At 42.8% G+C, this 23,609-nt stretch overlaps 2 protein-coding genes across 5 annotated transcripts in view; both read left to right on the top strand.

Annotated features, from left to right (window-relative positions):
• The window catches only part of arhgap29a (Rho GTPase activating protein 29a), a 136,518-nt gene extending 121,998 nt beyond the window's left edge, over window positions 1-14,520 (top strand). For all 4 annotated transcript variants that reach the window (XM_080417978.1, XM_080417977.1, XM_080417979.1 and 1 more), the window contains 10 exons: window positions 927-1,096; window positions 2,878-3,006; window positions 5,142-5,240; window positions 5,986-6,149; window positions 7,142-7,330; window positions 7,594-7,731; window positions 8,807-9,045; window positions 9,654-9,996; window positions 11,996-12,104; window positions 12,732-14,520. In XM_080417978.1, the coding sequence (XP_080274104.1) occupies window positions 927-1,096; window positions 2,878-3,006; window positions 5,142-5,240; window positions 5,986-6,149; window positions 7,142-7,330; window positions 7,594-7,731; window positions 8,807-9,045; window positions 9,654-9,996; window positions 11,996-12,104; window positions 12,732-13,756 (2,605 nt within the window). In that variant the 3' untranslated portion in view covers window positions 13,757-14,520. The remainder of the gene's footprint in view (window positions 1-926; window positions 1,097-2,877; window positions 3,007-5,141; window positions 5,241-5,985; window positions 6,150-7,141; window positions 7,331-7,593; window positions 7,732-8,806; window positions 9,046-9,653; window positions 9,997-11,995; window positions 12,105-12,731) is intronic.
• A 4,677-nt stretch (window positions 14,521-19,197) lies between these two features.
• The window catches only part of abca4a (ATP-binding cassette, sub-family A (ABC1), member 4a), a gene marked incomplete at both ends in the record, with an annotated part of 76,645 nt that continues 72,233 nt past the window's right edge, over window positions 19,198-23,609 (top strand). The window contains 2 exons of the mRNA XM_080417509.1: window positions 19,198-19,263; window positions 22,938-23,031. Coding sequence (XP_080273635.1) covers window positions 19,198-19,263; window positions 22,938-23,031 — 160 coding nt within the window. The remainder of the gene's footprint in view (window positions 19,264-22,937; window positions 23,032-23,609) is intronic.

Below are 23,609 nucleotides of genomic sequence, written 5' to 3'. Positions count from 1 at the left end.
CCTCTCTCTTCCCAACCCTGATCTCTCTGATCGAAAGGGCCGAAGAATGGGAGAGGGGAAAATGAATAATAAACAAGAACACACACACACACACACACACACACACACACACATACACACACTGGCTGTAGCATCATGGATAAATATAGCACACTGACCTACATTTGCTGTAAGACGGGGGGGGGTGCTCCGTTTAACCTTGATCCAAGGGCCGTGACTGTTCAGTGAATCCATTGTCTGGCCTGTTCAGTTCAATTCATCAGGAGTTGTTCCATCTGGCTGCTTTCTTTTGATGTGGCTGTGGGGCCGGTGTTATGATTCCACCATCATTCGGGGGGGTTACTGTCATCGTTGACGGGATTAGGTCCAGTGATTCCCCAACCTGTTGTTCGGGGTCCACTGGTGGGCCGCGAGGATATTGCAAGCTGGCCCCCACATAATTAGCAAAAAAAATAAAATTAATATCAAAAACTTTATGTAAAAAAAGTGTCCTTGTATTTAATTTCTTTAAAAGCTTGGGAAATGAGTTTTCACTGTGATACCGATAACTTGGAACTTTAAAAAAAACGTAAAAACGAAAAACACACACGACCCACCCATCTGACCTAATGGCTGCCGTGTTAAGTGGTCAAATGGGTGGGCCGCGAACTCTTTAGAAGTGGGCCCTGATCCAGGAAAAGGTTGATAAGTTAGTTGATTTTTACTATTTTACTAACTTGGGCTTGTTGCCGATACAGTAGCAACTGTTCCTTGAAGCCGTCCCTGGTCTGAAATGGAAATAGTATATCGTCTCTGTCAGATGGAAAAAACTTTGCTCCAATGGATCCAATGTAGATTATTTAAGTCACTGAAAACAATCCCGGCTGCCACTGAATGTCATGTTTGTGTGTCTCCCCTTTGTGTTTTTTTCATTTCATTATTCCCAGGATGCTTTTCACCAAGCGCTCGCTCAGCGCCAGCCTCTCGTCTCACGGCAACCTGTCCCAGGTATCGCTGACCTCCGACCTCCTCGGTGCTGACGAGGTGGACAGTCCTGTTCACATGCGACCCGGCAAGATCTCCGACATGCGCTCCAACAGCACCACTGACATCCAAGGTGGGGACTATTTTAGAGTTTTTTATTTGACCTTTTAGCCAGTGGTGTATTCACCTTATTCTTGGCCCTTCTCCAGGGCCATTGCCCCGCCGCCCGCCATTGCCTTTTCTGCTGCTTCATTCCATTTCTGGTCACTTCCACCCTTGTAGGCTGCAGGTAATGTAGGTCAACAGTGTGTTGCCAGATTTCGCAAGAGAAACAAGTGGCCAGATCTATGAAAACAAGCCCAAAAGGCTATTTGAAAATAGCAGATCTATAAGCTCACACCACGACGCGTTGTGAGCTTGTAGATCTGCTATTGCCACGCCCAAGGTGGGTGTGGCCAGGAATAAGGTGAATTATAGTTAAGTGGTTTCAATCAAAAAAAAAATCATGTCAAGGACCCCTGAATTGATTATGTATTTGGCCACAGGCCACCTGCAAGTTGTTGTGCCAGGGACCCCCGTTTCCCCATTCCACATTTGTATTCCAAACATTTTCAAAAATAGCAGATCAACACTCATGCCAAAATGACGCAGGCACTTTAAATGCATTTATTTGTGTATTTTACAGTTAATACATACCGTTTCTGCCTACGTTTTGGTGCTTTCCAAAATAACCTCAGACGCGACGAGCCTGTAGCATTCCTTTTTTCAGTGTTCCTTCCGTATAGACAAACGCTGTAATGACAACGGAGCTGCAAGGGGTGTCGCTAGAAGAGACTACTAAAAATGAAAGTGACACAGTATGACTTTAATGCTATTGATTGACTCATCTTGTTTCTCATTAGCGGTGGTTTAAAAATTGTTGTAGCAGCCTAGTACTTAAAAGGGTGGTTTAACACCCCACCCCGTTGATATGCAGCCAGAGCCGTTCGTGTTAATTAGTACAGTGCCAATATCCTGCTTCACATTCAAACCAAACCTGAGTGATTGTTTTTAGCGAGCTTAATGAATGTGTTTTTGCCTTTGTGGTGTGTCGCACCCGGTAATCGTCAAAAGGTGACACTGGCTCCTGGATAGGATTGAACTTGTGACCTCTCTGCCCTAGTGCAGTCAGTCTCTGTATCTACAAGTCCGCACAAAAGTCGCAAAGAATTTGAAGTTAGACTTAGTAACAATTTGGTTGGGGAATTCTTTGAAAGGTCGGGTAGCATCACATTAACTGAACTGCTCAATGGAGGTCAACCCTCTGTTAGAAATCTATATTCATATATATATATTCATAAATTCATCGTTTCTGGTTGTCCTTTTTTAGCATGTTTATGTCAGGGGTATGTCCCCAGGTTTTGTAGTGTATCTTTGACTAATAGGTGAATCCTTGTAAATGGCTTGATAGTTCAGCTTGTCCATCTAGGAGAATATATCGTCTTGTGTCGGGTGGAAACCTCATATCTCCAAAACTGTTACTTTTCATGATTCAAATTCGCGTTTCGAGCATGCGGATCTGCTACTTTTGATGCTTTTTTTGTGACGTAGTGACGTTGTGTAGTAAGATCAAAGTAGGGCGTTAATTTACGAAAAAACACAAAAAGTTAGAATATGGAGATAATAGGATTCTGCCCGACAGCAACGATTTGCAGCAGCTGCCCTGTATGAGAACAATACAGCAGGTTGATAGGTGCCAAGTGGCTGTGTTCTGCAAGTGTGTGTGTGCGTGTGTGTGTGTGTGTTATTGTTAAGCTTACCTTGGTTTTATTGGACCTTTTTTATAACACAGATAAACTTCCAGTGGCAGATGTCTGTCTACCAATGTAATGCCAAGGCCTGCTAAATAAAGTCTGTCATTATGTGTGATCTCAGCCCTTAGGATCCAGGGCCCGTTTCGTCCATGGGCCTCTGGCAGCCAGGGAGGAGGGATGTGCAGCGACTCTGAGAGCGCCGGAGGAAGCAGCGAGTCTCGGTCCATGGACTCGCCTACCGCCAGCCCAGGTATAGAGCCCTTAAAACGTACATAAAAGCATCAAAAGTAGCAGATCCGCAAGCTCAAAACGCGGCGCGAACTTGTCGATCTTGCTGTTTTAGACTTTGAATCCTGAAAAGGACATATGAGGTTTCCACCCGACAGAGACGATATATAAACATACAGTAAATACTTTGGCCACAGCAGGTATGAAAAGTTACCATGCATAAATACATCAGCCCAGGTATCCTGCTCTGTCATTAAAATCTTTTTGTTACGTGGCTTTTTGTCCATCAACACAACCCTCTCTATCTGTGTATTGTTGTTTCCTGTCATGTTGTTGTCACTCAGGCAACAGAGACAATAAATCACCTCATCAACCACCAACATTCAAAATCTGGTCGATCAGGCTTATAGATTGGTTGACATCACTGCATCGCATAATATGACAAACAGGAGAGGCGTGGCTCAGTGCTGCTGACTGAGTATCTAAATTGGCCGCAGGGGCCTATGCCAACTTGTGGTTCACCCTAATGCCATCGGAATGTTTTTTTAGAATCTTGGGGTTTAACAGATATGTTTTAACTCATTCAGTGCCACTGGACGTCTAAAACGTCCGTTGTAATAAGCCCTGTGCCACAGGACGTCTAAAACGTCAAAAAAAATTATAATAATATAATGCATTGTAATGCACTTTTAAGGCTTCATAACACTCGTTGTAAATGTTTATAATTATGCATAACAACTTATAACAAAGTTTATGAAGTATTAAGTGATGGTCATAATACATTATTATATTATTACACTTTACTTGTGTCTACAATGCATTATAATTGTATTTATAATGCATTATAATGGACATCATAACACTTGTTATAAATGTTTATAATTATGCATAACAAGTTATAATGGACTGGTCCGCTGATCTTATAATGCATTATGACCAGCATTGGTTATAAGTTGTTATGCATAATTCTAAACATTTATGACGACTGTTATGAAGCGTTATAAGTGCATTATAAGTGGGATTATAAATTATGCATTATAGACTCCACTTTTAGCTTTCCTCTGCCTCTATGAACCGTCAAAACATAACCAGTCAATATTGAACGCTCACACAAATATTTTTCAAACGGTGCTTTAACACCGGTGGCAGGTATTTTGTTCCGTTGCCGTGCTACAGTATGGGAGGTGTGTCAGTCACACAGGGTGATGTTATTACACAGATCCGGTTGCAAATCTTAAGGCAAGACTCGGCAAGTCATTTCCACCGGAGAAAATGTTACTGGAAAGTCTCAACTGTCATTAGGCTTAGTGCAGTGATCCCACAGTGTTTTAATTTCAAGGACTCCCCTGTTTGATATGCATTATTAGTCCACAGACCCCCATAACTCTGAGAGTGTACAAGTGGAACCAAATGGACCCTTTGGTTATACCACCACACTACTCCAGTGGCTGATAACTGCTAGTATTGAGGGAAATTATTGATTGTTTTGTTATGTAAACACAGGGCAAAGTTACATACTATGCCTTTAATTTACTTATCCCATTGTTGGAGTTGTTTACTCGTTGAGCCCACCATGATGAGGCACCAACATGACAAAAATGTGTAATTTTATTAGTATGTAACTACAATCAGTGTAACAGTAAAACATTTCCTCAATGGAGATCAGCCATGATAATAATGAAAGCTGCCAAGGGTCAAACAGAGATCAATCTTAGAAGCCTTTTGTTTCCATTTGTAACCTTTTTAGGGTTCATTATTATAACCATTACTTGATTAACCTTGACATGTAAATGACCCATACCAGATAGTGATCCATTCATCAATCAATCAATGGATCAATGGTGATCAATGCTAGAGGTGTGAACTCATAATCCCCCAATCCCCTCCATTGTCCCTGTGATCACCCTCATCAACACCAGAATGACCACACCTTTAAAGTTCTGATACTTAAATCCAGAGTTCCTCTCAATCCACAGTTGTGTTTAGTTTTAAGCTGGTACCTCAGCTCAGCGGTCCGGTCGGTCATTCATTCTTTTCCCACCGTTAAAAAACCTTGAGAGAGAAGACAGCGGAACTTGTGACTCGTCTTTCTGTGACTTTGTGACATCGCGTGCGGGAGAATGAGAACTAAGTGGTGTTTCATGCCTTCCTGTGCAGGAGACTTCAAGAGAAGGCTACCCAGGACCCCCTCCACGGGGACCATGTCGTCTGCCGACGACCTCGACGAGAGAGAGCCCCCCTCGCCCTCTGATAACGGTGAGTCACACACACACGCACACACACACACACATAGAGCGAGAGAGCAAGATGGCGTGAGAGAGTCACGCAGAGGAAGATACTTCTTGCTGTCGGGCAGAAACCTCTTGTCTCCATATTTTTGCTTTTTGTGTGTTTTCTTTTTCTTTTGTAAATTAACGCCCTACGTGATCATACTACAGTGACACACAAAAGCGTCAAAAGTAGCAGATCCACCAGCTCGAAATGTGGCGAGAAGCAACAAGCGAGAAGCTTGTAGATCTGCTACTTTTGCTATTTTTTTAATTTGAATCCTGAAAAGTAACAGCATTTGTTTTTTTGTTTCCACCCGACCGAGACGTTGTACTTATGTGCGCACACATAGACCACACACTAACAAGACCACACACACCATACATTTTCATCACATGGATGAAAATGTGAACATCGAGTTTATCTAAACAATTTGAGCTAAGCTATTGTTAAGTGCTGTTTGGAGCAAATGTTCCAACATGTAGTGTCTGTCTGTCTGTCTGTCTGTCTGTCTGTCTGTCTGTCTGTCTGCACCTACGTGTAGGTGCGTATACATGTATATGAACGTGTCGTGCATGAATGGGCGCGCGCGTGCATGACGAACGTGCGCGTTGATTTAAGGGTCCCGGTTTGAAGGGCTGAATATGCTGTATGGTCACTCTAATCTACCTATCTGTCCATCCATCCATCCATATACAGTCTGATCTAACCTCACTATCTCTCCCTCATCCAGGTCTGAGTGAGATGGTGATAGAGACAGCCAGTTCCCCGGGTCCCTTCAGGAACACCCAGATGTCGAAGGCAGCCCAGACCCACAAGCTGAGGAAGCTCAGAGCGCCCTCCAAGTGCCGCGAGTGTGACAGCCTGGTGGTCTTCCACGGAGCCGAGTGCGAGGAGGTGAGACGCTCTCTCTACACACAAGTTCAATTATTTGATGTCTTTCTCTCTTGCTTAACTGAATCATGCACGCATGCACACACACACACACACACGCGCGCACACACGCAAACCACTTACCACCTGGCGTCTCTATTATGGGCGTGTTATTATAGGCAAGAATTTCCCCCAAACTCCCCAAATCTCCGTGAATATTTAAATAGTGAAAATAGCAGATCTACATGTTCACAACGTGTCACATCGTAATGTGTGAGCTTATAGATTTTTTAAGTTACTGTTGTACATTTATTTGTTCATGCAGGGTTACCATTATGTTATGCTGCTGAACACTGGAAGAATGTAACCTTTTCAGTGTATTCATACAGTATGAGTCCAAGCAACGATGACGTTGAAGTGTTTTGATAAGACTCAACCGGCACTTCACTTGAAACCATAGTCTCGCACACGACAGTCTCTTATGTTTTCATTGATGTAGTTATTGACAGTTGGGGAATTCATGTTTGACGTTGTCTGCAAGATTGACGTCACCCTTGTGAAGAGTGAACGCATTTCCAAATAATGAAAAATGAACATGTATGAAAAGAGAAAATATAAAATTGTAATTCAGCAAGCCAAATTAAGTTGAAGTTACACCAAAACAAGGCATTATCATAAATTAATAATACAATCTGAATGGGGTGCCACATTAAGTTGAAGTTACACCAAAATAAGTGTTATCATGAATACATCAATAAATAATATCTGAATGGGGTCCTTGAACCTTATACTTCACACCAGGGCTACCTGTTGGACTTATTGTCTTAGATTTAACCACTTAAGCCCTATTTAATACTTTGTACAACGTCGCCATGTAAAACAAATAATAATACAAAAAAAAATTGCAGATATACAAGCTTGTGTCGTATCTATCGCGTGTTGTATCTATCGCTTCTATCCTCACAGCTATTTTGTGAAATAAATAACGTTGACATCCATGTGTCCCCTGTGTGCAGTGCTCGTTGGCCTGTCATAAGAAGTGCCTGGAGACCCTGGCCATCCAGTGTGGCCACAAGAAGCTCCAAGGAAGACTCCACCTGTTTGGCATCGACTTCACCCAGTCAGCCAAGAACAGTCCTGACGGCGTTCCCTTCATCATCAGGAAATGCACCTCGGAGATCGAGAACAGAGCGCTCAACATTAAGGTATTTAACACAGCCATTCGTGTTTGCCTTTGTTTGTGTGTGGCTGTTGTGTCCGTTATGTTAAAATAAATATTGGTGAACAAAATTATTAGTGAATGAGGAAATATAGAGCAACGTAATGTGTGATCTGATTGATTGATTGATTGATTGAATATCAGGTATGAGGGCATTGAGGGCACTGTCCCTTTGACTATCTTAAATACCAATCCCAGTGATATTTGCTGAACCTGATGTGACATGCTCTTCCTGTCTGCTCTGTGCAGGGTATCTATCGTGTGAACGGCGCCAAGTCTCGCGTGGAGAAGCTGTGCCAGGCGTTCGAGAATGGCAAGGACCTGGTGGAGCTCTCGGATCTTTACCCCCACGACATCAGCAATGTGCTCAAACTCTACCTGCGACAGGTGGGCTTGCTTTTTCTTGTAGATCTGCTATTTGTGGTGCGAGACACTGGCAGCCAATTTGTATAAAAACAATTTTATACAATATGTAGTGGGCGGGGGTCTCTGCTTCATCTCTCTCTCAGCCAAGGGGTCCTTGGCGTGAAAAACGTTGGAAGACCCCTGCCTTAATCACCTATTGTTAGTAAGTGAAATAGTTGTCAAGGTGGCCTAGTGGATAGAGAAACTGTCCTGTAACCCAAAGGTCACAGCAAACAGCCGTGTCCGGTCAGCGATACCCTAGTGTATAGAGCCGGCGAGAGACTGCGCCTGATCCCATTGGTTCACCGATCTGTCCGTCAACCCCCGCCCCGTTAACGCAACATTACGAGCGACGCCCACTGCACTCTGGTTGGTTGGGAAGTGAAACACTTCCTCATACCGAGTACACCGACGGGCTGGGCCAGGCTTTTATTTTTTAGCAAAACTAAACAATAAAAGCCTGGAGATCGAGGCTAGCGATACCCCGACCTCCTACCTTCGCCCCGCCCCCTTTTCCCAATTTGAGGAGACCGTCAGTTAAATATAACTCAAAGAGTGTGATAAAGTAAACAGTAGGCTGTCTAATCTTTAACCACTTTCAACCTGGCTTCCCTATTTTGGGCATGTCATTATAGGCAAAGCGTCACACTATATGAGGCGTTGTGTGAGCTTGTGGATCTGCTATCCTTTGCAGCACAACGCCATCATACAACAAAGTACAAAATAGGGCTTATGTGGTGGTTATGCTATCTTTATTGCCCAGACGAGTGCTTTCGCTAGTTAAACCACGTTGTCTTGTGATAGAACCAAATGACCACAATAACATTTAGTCCTCTTTTGTTTATTGTGAGAGTATAATGTACGCCCCCCCCCCCCCTCTCCATCCCAGCTCTCCCTCCAGCTGCTTATCTCTTCATTTCTAATCCTGTCCCCCTTTTGTCTATTTGTCTTCATAATGTTTTCGTTGGCACAGTTTATTATTAACTTCCTTGTTTGGATTGTTTTCTTTTCTAAATAAATTCCTTCATTCTGGGTTTATTTCTTCGTGCACACACAGCTCCCAGAGCCGCTCATCCTGTTCCGCTACTACAACGACTTCATCGGCCTGGCCAAGGAGGCCCAGTGCATCATCGTGGAGGAGGTGGAGGCCTCGCGGCACACCGCCAACCCCCTGACCCCGGCGCAGATCGGCTCGACCGAGCTCAACCGGGTCCTCTTCAAGCTGAAGGACCTGCTGAGGCAGTTTCCGCTGGCCCACTACAAGACCCTGCAGTTCCTCCTCGAGCACCTGCACCGGTTAGTGTTGTTACTGCACTTGTACTCTAGTAATAATAATAATAATAATAATGATATTATATATTGTCCCCTGAGGGATATTCATCTTCACAGTCTGTTCCAACAGAAGAACACATACACTGTAGCACAAAACAACATAACTCCATGACAATTATGAAGTCCCCATAACCGTCATATCAGCGAGGCAGTTTGTTTAGTGCAGCAATGGCTGCACTTATCTTCTTTCACTTTCACTTAAAACAAATAGCAAGAATAGCACATCTACACAAGCTCACTATGAGCTTGTAGATAAGCTATTTTTTGCTACTTTTCTATGACCCTCTTGTGAAGAAGGAGGGCATTCATTTACGAAAGAAATTTGAGATACAAGGTTTCTGCCCGACGGTAACAATATGTTGTCCCTCTCAGGTGGAAAACTGCTACTTTTCAGGATTGAAAATTCAAAAGTGTGAAAAGTAGCAGATCTACAAGCTCAAAACACGCCTCTTTGCACGCGTTTCAAGCTTGTAGATGTGCTTCTTTTGATGCGTTTGTGTGACGCTATGTATGAACTCTGGATTGGGAAATGCCCCGGATTCTGATTTTACGATCTCTCTCTCTCCCAAAAGGGTGACGGAGCGAGCGGAGGAGAACAAGATGACGGCCAGCAACCTGGGCATCATCTTCGGGCCCACGCTGATCAAGCCGCGGCAGGCGGACGCCGAGGTGTCCCTGTCCTCGCTGGTGGACTACCCCTACCAGGCCCTCATGGTGGAGCTCCTGATCCGACACTACCAGATGGTGTTCGACGCGCCGCTGAGCCCGCTGGCCGGTGCCTCTCCGACCGAGACCCCCGACGGCCACCCCCACCCCGACCCCCGGCCCCCCCATGCCCCCGGTGCCCGCCTCACGCCCCAGGAGAAGCAGCAGCAGCTGAGCAGGCACTCCAAGTCCTTGGGAGACATCAAGGAGGTGAGACGTCGTAGTAGAGGCACACAACCAGAGCATGTGAGCGGAGTGGAGCGGGGGGAAATGCCGCTCGTCGCTCCAGGGAGCTGTTGTTGTCACGCTCGCTGTCCGCTCATGTTGATTCCCCCCCCGCTCCGCTGCCCCCGGCTCCGTCGCTCACGTTCATTTGCTCACCTCTCGCTTCGCTCAGACCGGGCCTATCAGCAGCAACAAAAAAGAAAAGAAAAGATCCGGAACGGCTTGGAACGGCAGGCGGTCCTCGCGCCGAGTAGCGGAGAACCTTTTTATAAACCCGCTCCCTGCTACGTAAAAAATCGTCCCGCTCCGCTCCTCGCTACGCTCCACTCACATGCTCTGCACACAACGCAACTAGGGCTGTGGGCGACATGACTTCAAATCGATATCACTATCATTTCAAACTTTTGTCTCGATTGCGATGAATGAATCATTGCGTTGGTTCATGCAGGGCACGGGAGTCATACACGCCTCAGCTGTAATGAATTGCATTTTTATAATAATTGTGGCGTGCCTCGCTAATCATTAGACTGCCAACCCCAACTTCCTGGGATCGACGTCTGCCGGCAGTATTTTTCCAACAACTGCGAACAATTTGTTTCGCCGATAAAGTATATTTTTTTACCATGACGAGGCGCGCCATCACCGCCGAGCGAGCTGAAGCGAGCGAGTCGCCGTGCTGAACGTTACAAGTCTCTGCTTTTCAATTGCAGCCACACACCGCTGGTGCTGGCAAAGCTTGCCTCCACCACCCCAGCCTCCACCTTATAAATATAGTTCAGAGTCTTGCATTACTCAAACCTTTAAACTGAATGTTAAACTGAAATTCATGTGTACATGGCTCTAAAGTAAACTGAAATTCAATGTTTGCGTGGCTCTAAACTGAATAAAAATGTCTATGGCTTTAATGTTAAACTGCATTCAAGTTTGTATGACTAAGTTAATTTGATTAAATGTCTTGCTATGGGCCCGCTCTTGTATACCTGTGGGGGTTTTGCATTGCGTTCCCTGATTTAGCTTAGCATGTCTTAGCAATTTAGGGAACATCTTAAGAGCGTTTTTTTATTTTACTTCCCCCAGTGCCAGTGTTTAATTTTTTTTTACACAGGAGCCGAGATACAGTATTTTAAAGTAATAAGTTAACCAAGGAGTGAATGGAGCTAGAAATCTTTGGATCGTGATATCTCTGGTTCTGTGTGGATAAATTGAAAAAAAAAAAAAATGGTTATACTCGTGGATGGCAGTAAACGGGTGTATTTTTCATCAACGGTTATACTCGTGTTTGGCAGGTAAAGTGTTAACACCAAGTTTAACTGTATTCCATTTGTTGCAAATAGCAGATCTGCAAGCTCACAACGCATTGCAATGCGGCATGTTGAGAGCTTGTAGATTGGCTATTTTCCCTATTTCTGTACACCAACATTGTACAACAAAGAATAATACAGGGTTAATTGGTTAAACAGACTAATCGATTTGTTGATAAGAAATGTAAATAAATATATATATTAAAAAAACCTGCTTTTTGATTATTCAATTAACCTACATGAGCACGATTAAGTCGGTTATTGATATAATACGTGAACGATGCACGTATTTCCCCCCTCCCCCCACTGGCCACAGAACATTTATATATATATTATGATCGCGTGTCAGAGCGTTGGTAAACACAAAGAGGATAACTGTTCGTCGTCCAGAGAAAATAAAAATATAACCGGAGCTTTCCGTTCGTACCCACACCGTGTGAAAACTTTGATGTCTGGCCAAAACGGGGGAAAAACCAGTTAACTCAAGATAAAACCGGAAACACGAAACGGATAACGGATACTTCCGCATAGGTTAAGTGCCCAGCCCTACAACCAACCAGGACAAAAGATGATGACAAGAAATGATGACATATTCTCTTTGGCTCTATATTTATTCTTGTCCTTGTGTCTCTTGTCTCCATCTTTCTGTCTTCTGTCTTTATCTACGTTCCGTCCAATCACAGCAGAGCTCCAAGGTGTACAAGAGGCATTCCTCCATAATCCCCTCCTCCCATTTGCTGGCTGAGGTCCAGGAGACCATGCCTGGTTCTGAAGGGAGGGACTTTGAACCTGGTCAGTACCAACATTAGACATCTAGGTCTACTGTCATAGCTCATAGTATTGATTACAGTAGTACAGGAATATGCTGTCTTGTGTTTCTGAAAATCTTGTGCCATAAAAAATATATGTGAAATGTTACCGTTGGCATTGATTTGGTGACATCAATACTTTAAGGAGCGTGACGCCCAGCCTAGGCTGATTTTTGTAGTTGTTTTCCAGTTCAGGTGAAAAACTACAGCAGATTAAAAACATGGCAGACCTAGTAAGCAACACAGCTGCACCAAACAATTTAATATTGAGTGTGTTAGATTTTCATAGGTGTGTCTTAAGTGCATGCCAATGTGCAAGCATGATAGACATTATTGACACACCTAATTTGATTCGCTGCAGCTGTGTTGCTTGCTGTACATCACTGTGTATTATAAGGTCAGTATTATGCAGCCTGTCCTGTTTTTACCCTGCTGTAGACCTGAAGTGGAAAACAAAGTACAAAATCAGCCTAGGGTTTCATGCTCCTTTAATTATGATAATAATGATACAACCTTATATTGCACTTATCTAAAAGAGAAAAGAAAAAAAATTGCACCTGTCACTTTATAAACAGGCATTTTTTAACTTAGCTGTCATGTCTCCTTGAAGTTCCAGACGTGGATTCAGAGGCCGACCTCAACGGGGTCTCGCCTTCAAGCGGCCCGGAGGTCCAGAGGTCGGGCGAGCGAGGCCTCGCTCGCTCCGGCCACGTCACCATCACCAGGGTCCAGCTCCGACACCCGCGCGCCAAACTGTCCTCGCGGCCGCTCAGCATGCCTGGCGAGCGCCTGCTCAACCACGCCGGCGGCCACGTGGACGAGAAGAACGCCCGCAACGGCGGCCGCGGCCAAAACGACGACGCCGCAAACGCCTCCATTCGCGACGAGTCCATCGAGGAGGTGAGCGAGGAGGACCACAAGCCCAAGTCGTCGCGAGCGAGCACACATTACCGGAGTACTTACATTGACACCCAGACGCTACGCAGGACGTGGGACAAGCAGTACAAACACTACGACATCACCGCCAGGACTGCCAAGACGGTCGTCGGCTTGCCGACGCCGGAGAGCGCGGCGGCCGGCGACACGCCGGCCGGCGGCGAGTTGTCGTGTTCCGTGCCGGCGTACGCCTCGGGCTTCTGCTTCGGAAGCCCCGGGAGCGCCGGCATCATGTACCCCAACAGGCCGTACACCATCGCGGTGCGCCCCAGCAGGACTTTGAGACGGGAGGACAACGTGGACAGATACTGCCCCGTGGCCACCACCACCACCACCGCCTTCAGGGCGCCCAGGACTCTGCAACCCCCTCCCGGGACCTTCTACAAGCCTCCCTCGGGGGGGAGCAGCAAGGTCAAAGCGCTGGAGAAAAGCGTGTCGGCCAACAGCGCCGAGGACGAAGAAGAGGAGGAGGAGGAGGAGGACGATGAGGAGGACGATGAGGACGATGAGGAGGAGGAGCTGGGGATCGAGATTGAGGTGTCGGTGGACGAGCCGCTGGAGGAGGACGTTGACACCCAGGATCAGTCTCCTAGCTCCTCCCCCGAGGAGCTGGGCCCCAACCAGGCCAAGCCCCTGTACCAGAGACTACGGCCCCGACGCCTCCAGGAGGTGGAGCACCGCGAGGCTCATTTCGTGTGACCCCTCCCCTCCGTCGCACCCACCCACAGTTCACCCACTGAAAAAGTTCGACGGCGTTTGTGAGACCCCCAAGTGCTCAGATATGTACTGTATACCAAGTGCCATATTGTATAAGACTAGTGGTTCTCAGACGTTTTAATTTCAAGGAGTACAAATGGAACTAATGGACCCTTATGTGTCCATTTGGTTCCCCTTTTCCACCAAAATAAATGTGGTTCTAGAACCGGTTCCGTTCTAGATTCTTGGAACCTGGGTGCTTTCTAACGAACCGGCCGCAAACCGGCCCACGTTTCCACCAGTTTTAAACAGAACCATTGTAATCAAGGATACATCATGAATCTGCATCTTCCAACATGTACAATATTGACACGTCCACTTTGGTTCCCAGAAAAAAACTAATATTTTTTGGTTCCAGTTCCAAACCAACTCTGAACCAATTCATTTTCAGTGGAAACACTCTGAACTGGTTAAAAATTAGGCGGGAAAAAAGAACGGAACCGGTTCAAACCCGGTGGAAAAGGGGCCCCAGAGTTAAAGACCTGTAAGGGTCCATTTAGAACCCCCTCAAGGAATGCTGAGGGTCCATATGGACCCCGACTTTGAGAACCACTGGTATAAGAATTAGGTGAACAGATCATTTTACATGGGGTTGTGAAAAGAAAAAAGACCTGTGGAGGTATTCTTACATTAATATATAGACCTTGGTGTTATCTCAACGGAAGTCAACATGTTATGCATTTGGGTTGCGTTGTGTGTCCCCCCCCCCCCCCCCCCCCAAAAAAAAAAAAACAGGACGCACTTATAAGAGCGTAGAGTTACTTCACCTCGTTATCAATTCACTATTTCAGCTATGAATCACTCGCTCAGTCACTGGCAGCAGGCCAGAATATTTATGATTCTTTTTTTTAAGCTGTGCAATTACATTTTATTCAAATTTTGTTTTTGTATAAAGTTCTTAACCGATCACTACTGTATGTATGTTTATACCAAAAAAAAAAAGAGGATGATTTAATCTGTTACAAGCATGTGTATAGCCACTGCATAAAATAAAATAAAAGACTTTGGTGCACTTACCTGGCCTAAGAGAGTCTGCAACAACACCATGTTGCTTCTTACTGTAAGTCAGAATATTGTATACAGTGTTATTTTTTAGGTTACTTTCTTTCTGTAAGACTTTGTGTATAAAGCAATATAATTACTTTTTTTTGTTCAACACAGTTCAATGCTATAGTTGGTTATCTCAATTGACACTGTTACAACTGACATTGTTACATACTGTACCATAACATCTTATAATGGGTGTCTCTACTGTATTTCAACTCAACTGAAAGAAAAGCTTTTAGGAAATGTCATTGGATGTTCTCAAGGGGATATCTGGCTTGTTTTAACACAAAGATATAACCTATATTTGTTGTTAATAGCCAAAGCACTCTTCCTCTCTCTCTCTCTCTCTTTTAAAAACAACAAATTATTTTATTAATACTAAACTCACATGTTCAAAGAAATGAATTCTATGTGCAAGCGTGACAGAATGTTGAATTGTATTAACTTCATTTCAGTTTTACAAAACAGGTACATAAAAACAAACACCTTTTTTGTAACTTATTAAACTATATTGGACAACTGAGCATTTTTGTCCTCCCACTTTCTTTTCTGTTGTACAGCTTACTCATACATGTTTATTTTAATTTGAGAAGAAATTAAGCTTCTGCTGTCGGGCAGAAACCAGCGTTGTCCAAAATGGTAACATTTCAGGAAATGAAAAAAACATGTTTTTAGAACAATGCAATACTGCCTCATCAAAGTTGGTATAGTGACTTTATACATTGTCAGATACTTGAATGTGTCTTTGTATTATCGTCACTGTACCCTAATACAGCTCAAGTGGAGTTCGGAGGTTTTTGACCATTAAGGTGGAGATAGGGTTTTCCATCTCATACATTTGACGGCGAACCTATAGACCAGGGGTTCCCAAACTTTTCAGGCCGCGACCCCCCAAAATAATCATATTTAAACTGGGGACCCCCCCACCCTGACAAGCACTTGGAATTGTAGGCATTACAACGCCGATCTAGGCTATTTCACAATGTTCGCCTCTTTCTTACGTAATATTTGACAATTTGGTCAATTAAAACGATCTTGAAAGTCATTAAATTGTAACTTTTAAATGTGCAGATATCCTGTATACACTTATACTGTATGTTGGTTTGTTAGACTTGTTTAGTGAGAAAACAATGTTGCACATTAAGCTAATCATCTGCCCCCCCCCCCCCTAATTTGGGAACCCCCCCTGGGGGTGCCGACCCACAGTTTGAGAACCACTGCATATAGACTAGGGAATAGATCAGTCTGTCAGCCAGTGGTCAGCTAAGGACCCAAAAGGTGAAGGGACATGTCTTGAGGGTATATTATATAAAGTCATGTAATCCTGATTTGATGTACAATTACAAAACAACAGCTCCCAGTCTCAAGAAAGTGCAGCAGACCTGGCTGGGAATAAAGTCCAGTCTTGAAAAGAAAATGTTGCTATTTGCTCATGTAGCCTAGCTGTGTGTGTATGTATGTATGTACAGTATGTATGTATGTATGGATGGATGGATTTGCTTGTTAGGTGTTAGGTCACATAGGTCTTTGCGCAAATGGATGAGTGGAGTTAACAATCTCCCTGCACAGAGAAAGAAGATTAAATCAATCTGCTTAACTATTCACAAGGTCTGGGAAAACAGCCGACCATGGAATGCCCTGGTGCAATGTTCGCTGCTGCTACTTGTTGATTAATGTTCATATAGGATGTCGACCCGGAGTTAGAGTTCCTCCTGAGTCCTGAGGTAAGTTGAAATATAACGTTATGGTGTTGTTGATGCATATTTGTGTATATTTATTATAAGGTGTAAAAAAGAACTCAAGGAAAGAATACAATGGGTGGAATTTGTTGTGTCTGTGATGGTGGTACAGACACAATGGTTCCTATTTTGAACTATTTGATTTCTCAATAATACATTCATCATTCCTCATTAGGCTGCATTATACAGTAATGTTTGCTGGTGAAAATGTATTGCAAGTTGCATATCTATAGCTGTGGCAATGGTGTATGTTTTTGTATTAGCGCCTGGGCCATGCTTAGGTGCCCTTAGCTCATTAACCCCATTACAGAGCTATTACTAGCCCAACACCCTTAGTGTGACAATGCTGTGCACAGTCCAGCCGTTAGCCTAGGCTACATTTAGCTTCTACATAGTTACATTTAATGCAAGTGCATAAAGATGTACTACTAGTCTAGTGATTTGCTGTAATGAAAAACAATAGTAAAGGTAGGGTAAGTGATTGGTTAAAACGAAAAGGTTTTTTGTTAAAAGGTTAAAGCACTATATTGTGAGAGTAATCATTGCTATAGAGTGGTTGTTCAGTAACAGTGTGTCTCCCTGTCTCTTCAGCTCTTTAATAAACAGAAAATACATTTTCAGGTACAATAGGTGACACATTTTTGGCCAATCAGGAAAGAGTATCCTTTTGTCAGCTTCATTTTTATAGCGTTCCAGTTCGAATTTTATCTGCTCATTTCTTTGTGTCATCACTTCCAATTTCACTTGTTTAATCTGTATCCTGTCTGAGTTCTCTATCCTGATTGAATAAAATTGGTATCCTGATCTGAAAATGCATTTTCTGTTTAATAAAGAGCTGGAGAGACATGGAGACTCCTGTTACTGAACAAACACTCTATAGTAATGAGTACTATCAGAATATAGAGCTATTTAACACTTATTTTAATCAAAGAAAATCACTTACCCTACCTTTAATGTTGAACAACAGGCCTGTTTGTCAATCACCAGCACAGCAGTGCTGTCACCTTCTTTTAATTACAGAAATAATAATTGGCCCTACTATAATATTGCTTTCAAAATAATCTATTCATATCATAACATTTTTTAAATAATAATAAAATGTTGGCTTATTGCAGATAAATCACCTCTGAATCAATGACGTATCAAAAATAATTCTGCAGATGAATAAATTAGATTGTTTGACTGACATGACCATGTGCCCACCCCTCTTCAGCCTCACACCCTCTCACTCTCTAGGGAAAATAGTAGCCTATTTGAATTTATATGGGATGAATTCTGAGAAATTGAGACACTTTGTCAAGAGCATCACCAATACATGTTATATACTGTATGTTTTGATCAATTATTTTGAGGCTATCTTTTTGTTGACTTTTTACTATAAAAGTAAATTACATCACCCTATATAAACACAGGATAAGTGGATCACACACAGGTGCAGGTCTATGATACTATACAATTATTCTAGTCTCTAGTCAGCAGCACCTGTTATTATTCACTGGGATGAATGATAACTTTTATATTTTATGGCTGGCTTCTGAAAATATGGTTATTAAAGGGCCGTATATGCTCTTGGAAAACTTGCCATTGTATTGGAATACATTATGGACATTAGCCCCTACGGAACCTCTCCCTCCGCTAAGTAGCTCCGAGATGAGGTCCCTCGTCGGTTCCTGCCGTTTGCGGTCGACATTGTCGCACATTTTCCACTTTACATGTTTCTTACCCCTTTCTGCACATCGTATCCAAAAAGCAAAGCATTTGCGCCACTCTCTCAGATGTTTTAAGTTCTAGCGGAACATAACAGCTTCCAACGAGTTGAAGAAAGTATTTAATTTGCCTCGGTTTTCATCCGGTTACATGTTTTTAAGACATTGCGCAAGAGTTGCGCCCGTAGAGATAACATTACTGATTACCCTACTGGTCAAATGTTGAATTGCATCTTCTAATGCAAAATATTATGGAACCGGATGAAAACCGAGGCAAATTAAATACTTTCTTCAACTCGTTGGAAGCTGTTATGTTCCGCTAGAACTTAAAACATCTGAGAGAGTGGCGCAAATGCTTTGCTTTTTGGATACTAAGTGCAGAAAGGGGTAAGAAACATGTAAAGTGGAAAATGTGCGACAATGTCGACCGCAAACGGCAGGAACCGACGAGGGACCTCATCTCGGAGCTACTTAGCGGAGGGAGAGGTTCCGTAGGGGCTATATGGACATTAGAATAACATGTTTATTTAAGTTTTTTATTTAATTAACTATTGTTCCTTTAAAGAAAAACACAAGCATATGAGACAATGGGGAGATGAGATAACTATTGTATTTATTTGGTGCAAATTCAAAATCGTTTTTTGGCAAGAACAAAGACAAAGACACTGGTCCTTTTAGCCTACATTATATGGGTTGTCAAACCAAGGCCCGATTCATACTTCAAAAGTACGACGGTGTGTCACGCTATACAAACATATAGCAGACCAACATGTGAGCTTTGAAGAGTCTACTATATTTTCGCTAGCTTAAATGAGGCTAATTGTATGTTGATTGCATGCAGGTGTGTGCTGCTGGTGGAGACCCCCCACGGGGGTGTAGAGGTGGAGCCACCATGGGGGCAGGCAGCCAGGTCAGACTCCTGCTGTGGAAGAACTGGACCGTCCGCAAGAGGCAGAAGGTAAAGCTCAAGTGTTCAACACTTTAAACATCCAGAATCAATGGGAGGTTAGTTCAGTTGTAGTTAGCCTACAAGGCAGCGTTTTGTGTCTCCAAAACAAGTTGACCACAGGGCTACTTTGTTGTATAAGACATTGGCTCTCAAAGTAGGGTCCGGGGACCCCGAGGGGTCCTTGGGGGCGTTCCAGGGGTTCCCGTTAAAAGTAGTTAATGTAGCATCACAGTCATTTTAACCACTTCATCCATTTATACGTTGGCTATTTTTTTTTAGTGGTGCCAACCACTCCTACACTTGACTTTGTCCGGGTGTCCGGGTATGAGCACGGCCTCTCTGTATGTTTGAGCACAGCCTCAACAGCTGCGGCTGATTGCAACACAAAGATGCAACCAGTTACACTAATTATACACACACACACACACACACACACACACACACACACACACACACACACACACACACACACACACACACACACACTTTTGAGTAAAAATACTTAAAATGAGTAAAAAATACTTAAAATGAGTAAAAATACTTACATATTAGTAAAGATACTTTAAAGTTCCTAAACTGAGTAAAAATACTTAAAATGAGTAAAAATACTTAAAATGAGTAAAAATACTTAAAAGATGTTAAAATGAGTAAAAACACGTACAAATCTGTAAAAACATTTTAAAGTACTTAAAATGAGTAAAAATACTTTGAAGTCATCAAAGTCTGTAAAAAGTAACTAATGAAATGAACTCATGAAAGGCACCACTCTCTTCACACTGGGTGTGATTTTTTCTTTATATCCAAAATGTTTGGAAACTTTTGAATCATTTAGCATTTTTTCAACACAAATGTTCTCTTCTGGGGGTCCCTGGCACAAAACATTTTCAGATGGGGGTCTGCCAAATACATATCAATTTGGGGGTCCTTGGCACGAAAAAGTTTGAGAACCACTGGTATAAGACAAATTGCAGACAACAACAAGCTCACAACAGACCACATTGCAATGTGTAGATCTGCTATTAAGTGGGCGGGGGGAACCCCTATTTGTAACTATACCTTTCAGGACGGGAACCCCTTTGGTATATAGAGTACAGAAGTCCTGACGTCACTCGTTCATCCCCTGGTTCGTAAGGTAGTTACGATACATAGTTACGGAGTATACGGAGAATAACATTGGGTCTTCTTAGAATCGTCTCATATAAGAATTGTGGTCCAAAAATAAACAAACTGTCTCGGCGATATTGTTAGGGAGGAGGTTATGTATCGTTTATGATAGTGAGTCACTTATATTTGATACAGTCTGTTTCTGGCGAAAATGTAACTAATTCGGCGGAAGTAACATTATCGTTTTCTCACCGTCAGTTGATGCTTCATATCCATAAGAGTCAAACCGCAGGGGTCATTTGTTTATTTTTGGAACACAGTTCTTATTTGACGCGATATTAAACATGTCTATGGGAATTCAGAACGGGGATGGAAAAACGCAAACCAGGTAGGATCTAGGATGTGTAAATTACGTCAGACTTCGGTGCTATATATAGCAACATAATCTTTTTGTAATTTTTCAATACATATTTGAAGTTTTTCAGGAAACTTAGGTCAGTAGAAGGCATTTTTAGAAACAGCCTCAGGTCTAAATAAACACAAGGGAAAAAAGGCTATATTGACATACCTAAAACAGATAGGCCTGCCTCTATATAGTAGTCAATTAAACAATCAATTTAAGTCTTCAAGCTATTAAATCACTCCCTTGAGTCCCTTCAATTCTATCTTCTATCCATCTATCCATAATGTAGGTTGGCCTACACTACAGTATGTTATGTAACACCAGGTTTGGATTTAGATGTCAAAGTTTGCTGATGCTACAGTCTGTCTTCTTCAAAACTGATACCAAAGCATGTTATGATTCAGTCATAGCCTACCTGACGAGGGAATTAATTTCAGTTCTTTATTAATATTCTTTTTATCAACCTAGTCCAGTGTAAAACTACCCTGCACTGCACTCCCTTTGAACTCTTTGAATGAATGAATTATCACTACAACTATAGTATAGGCTAGTTGAAACCTGAAAGAGAAATCCCCATAACTAATCATCTTAATTAATCTTACCAAATTGGGAGATTAATTGGGAACAGAGAGTCCCAACTAATCTAGATAAGCTGCATAGGTTGTCATCAAACCTATACATCAAGAAGTTGTATAGAACAGTGGTTCTCAAAGTGAGGTCCAGGGACCCTCAGGGTTCCTTGAGGGGGTTCCAAATGGATACAAGAAGAGTGGGCACTAAGGAAGAGTGCGCACCTCGATAAAATCAGCTATTTTGTCCAAAATGTTAAAACATTTAATATTAGAAAAATGGTCTCAAGTAATGTAGATATACCAGATTTGAACATGCACTGTACATCATTATCAGACCCAAATTCACCCGTCAACTTCAGGTTTATACTCAGAATGATTGGATATGCAGGTTTTGTAGCAATTTATAGCAATTTCAGAAATATTAGACCGTAATTGTCAAATGCTCATTCATGTTCTAATCATGTATACTTTACATTAAGACCATTTTCATTTTCATTTTCTTTTTACATTTTGGACCAAATAGGCAGAGTGTAGAGTAGAGTGTAGAGTGTACGAAGGGAACCAAATGGACCCTTACGGGTCCATTCGTACACTCTCAGAGTTATGGGGGTCCTTGAAATTAAATCATTTCTCATTCAGGTGACCTTGGTGAAGCCCTGCTCTGGGTCACTGTGAACTGAAGAGATTATAGGAGAATGGTCTGTTGGAGTTTCGAGGGCTCTTATACCTTGGTGCTGATCTCAGATTGCATGAATGTGGACAACACAATGCTACAGCTGTTCTGCTTTAGATGGTTGGGAAAGCTCAACCACCCGTGGCCACATCCCTCATTGTTGCCAAATCCCCTCGTCTGAAGTGTTGCCAGAGATGGATAAACACACACCACCACCAGCAGCACCAAGAAAGAACACACACACACACACGCACACGCACACGCACACACACACACACACACACACACACACACACACACACACACACACACACACACACACACACACACACACAGACATGCTGATCATGTCTCGCTTGATTTAAACTACTATTACAAGAAACTCTGTCAACTCGTGTCAGTACAGAGTTTGTTATACTTACTTATATGCGTCCTTTGTGCATCCTTTTAAAACACAAGCATGGTGCACACGCACACACACGCACACAACACACCTACAGTATATACCTTTCTTTTATGAATCACCTTACTACTCAAACAACATTTTTTGTGGTTGATTAAAAAGATTAAACCAGCCCACCCTTTTCTATCTCTTCTTTACATTATGAACACACACATAAGTATGCCTGCATCACTGTGTAGAGCAGGAGTTCTCAAACTTTCTCATGTCAAAGACCCCCAAATTGATATGTATTTGGCCGCGGACCCCCAGTTTGAAAATGTTTTGTGCCAGGGACCCCCAGAAGAGAATATTTATGGAGAAAAAAAAGCTTGCAGCGCGTCACAAAGCTTGTAGGCTATCTGCTATTTATAAAAATAGCCAACGGATAAAGTGGATAAAATGATTGTGATGCTATGTTAACTACTTTTGCTGCAGTTGACCCCCTGGAACCCCTGTGTGGAGGATGATATGTTTTTTCTCCTCACGTAGGAGCGGTTCTTCATGGAGATCATGTGGCCTGTGATGCTGTTCATTGCTCTGGTGTTTCTGAGAAGAGCCAACCCACTCTACCGACAACATGAATGTAAGCAAACAGTTGCCTCAACTGATGATGATTTTCAAATGAAAGTAATTAGTCTTTAGTCAAAACATTTTGACCTGTTAGGCTACAAACATACTCCAAAACAACAGCAAAAAAACACATCCATGGTCTATGACATTCTTTAATGCCAAAGGTTGTTTGTTGCTTTCAATTATGCGTTGTTTTATTAATTAAATACACTAATTAATTATTTGTAGCCATTGGTGCCTTGCATGGTTTCGTCTGCCATTGGTGTGTGAATGTTTGCATGCATGTGATGTACATTGTAAAGCGCTTTGGATAAAGAGGTTATATAAATTCAGTCCATTTACCTTTACCCTTTAGGCGTGAAGCCGATTATGTTCCTCCTGTGTATGTAATGTCTTCTCTGAATGAAGACATTCAGAGCGGACACAGAGTCTGTAAGGCCTGATTTATACATTAGTCGCATGCCGGTGTCGTGCATTAAAAAAAAAATAGATCTACAAGCTCTGTTGGCTTGTGAGAGTGTAGATCTGTTATTTTCGCGTGACACCAGTGCTAAATTAACTGTATAGACCAAGAATAACACCATCTCCCCT

This window comes from Gymnoscopelus braueri (assembly GCF_963280865.1).
Source record: "Gymnoscopelus braueri genome assembly, chromosome: 21".
NCBI lineage: Eukaryota > Metazoa > Chordata > Actinopteri > Myctophiformes > Myctophidae > Gymnoscopelus > Gymnoscopelus braueri.
Note: the sequence above shows the minus strand (reverse complement) of the source record. Positions and strands in the feature narration are given on the sequence as shown.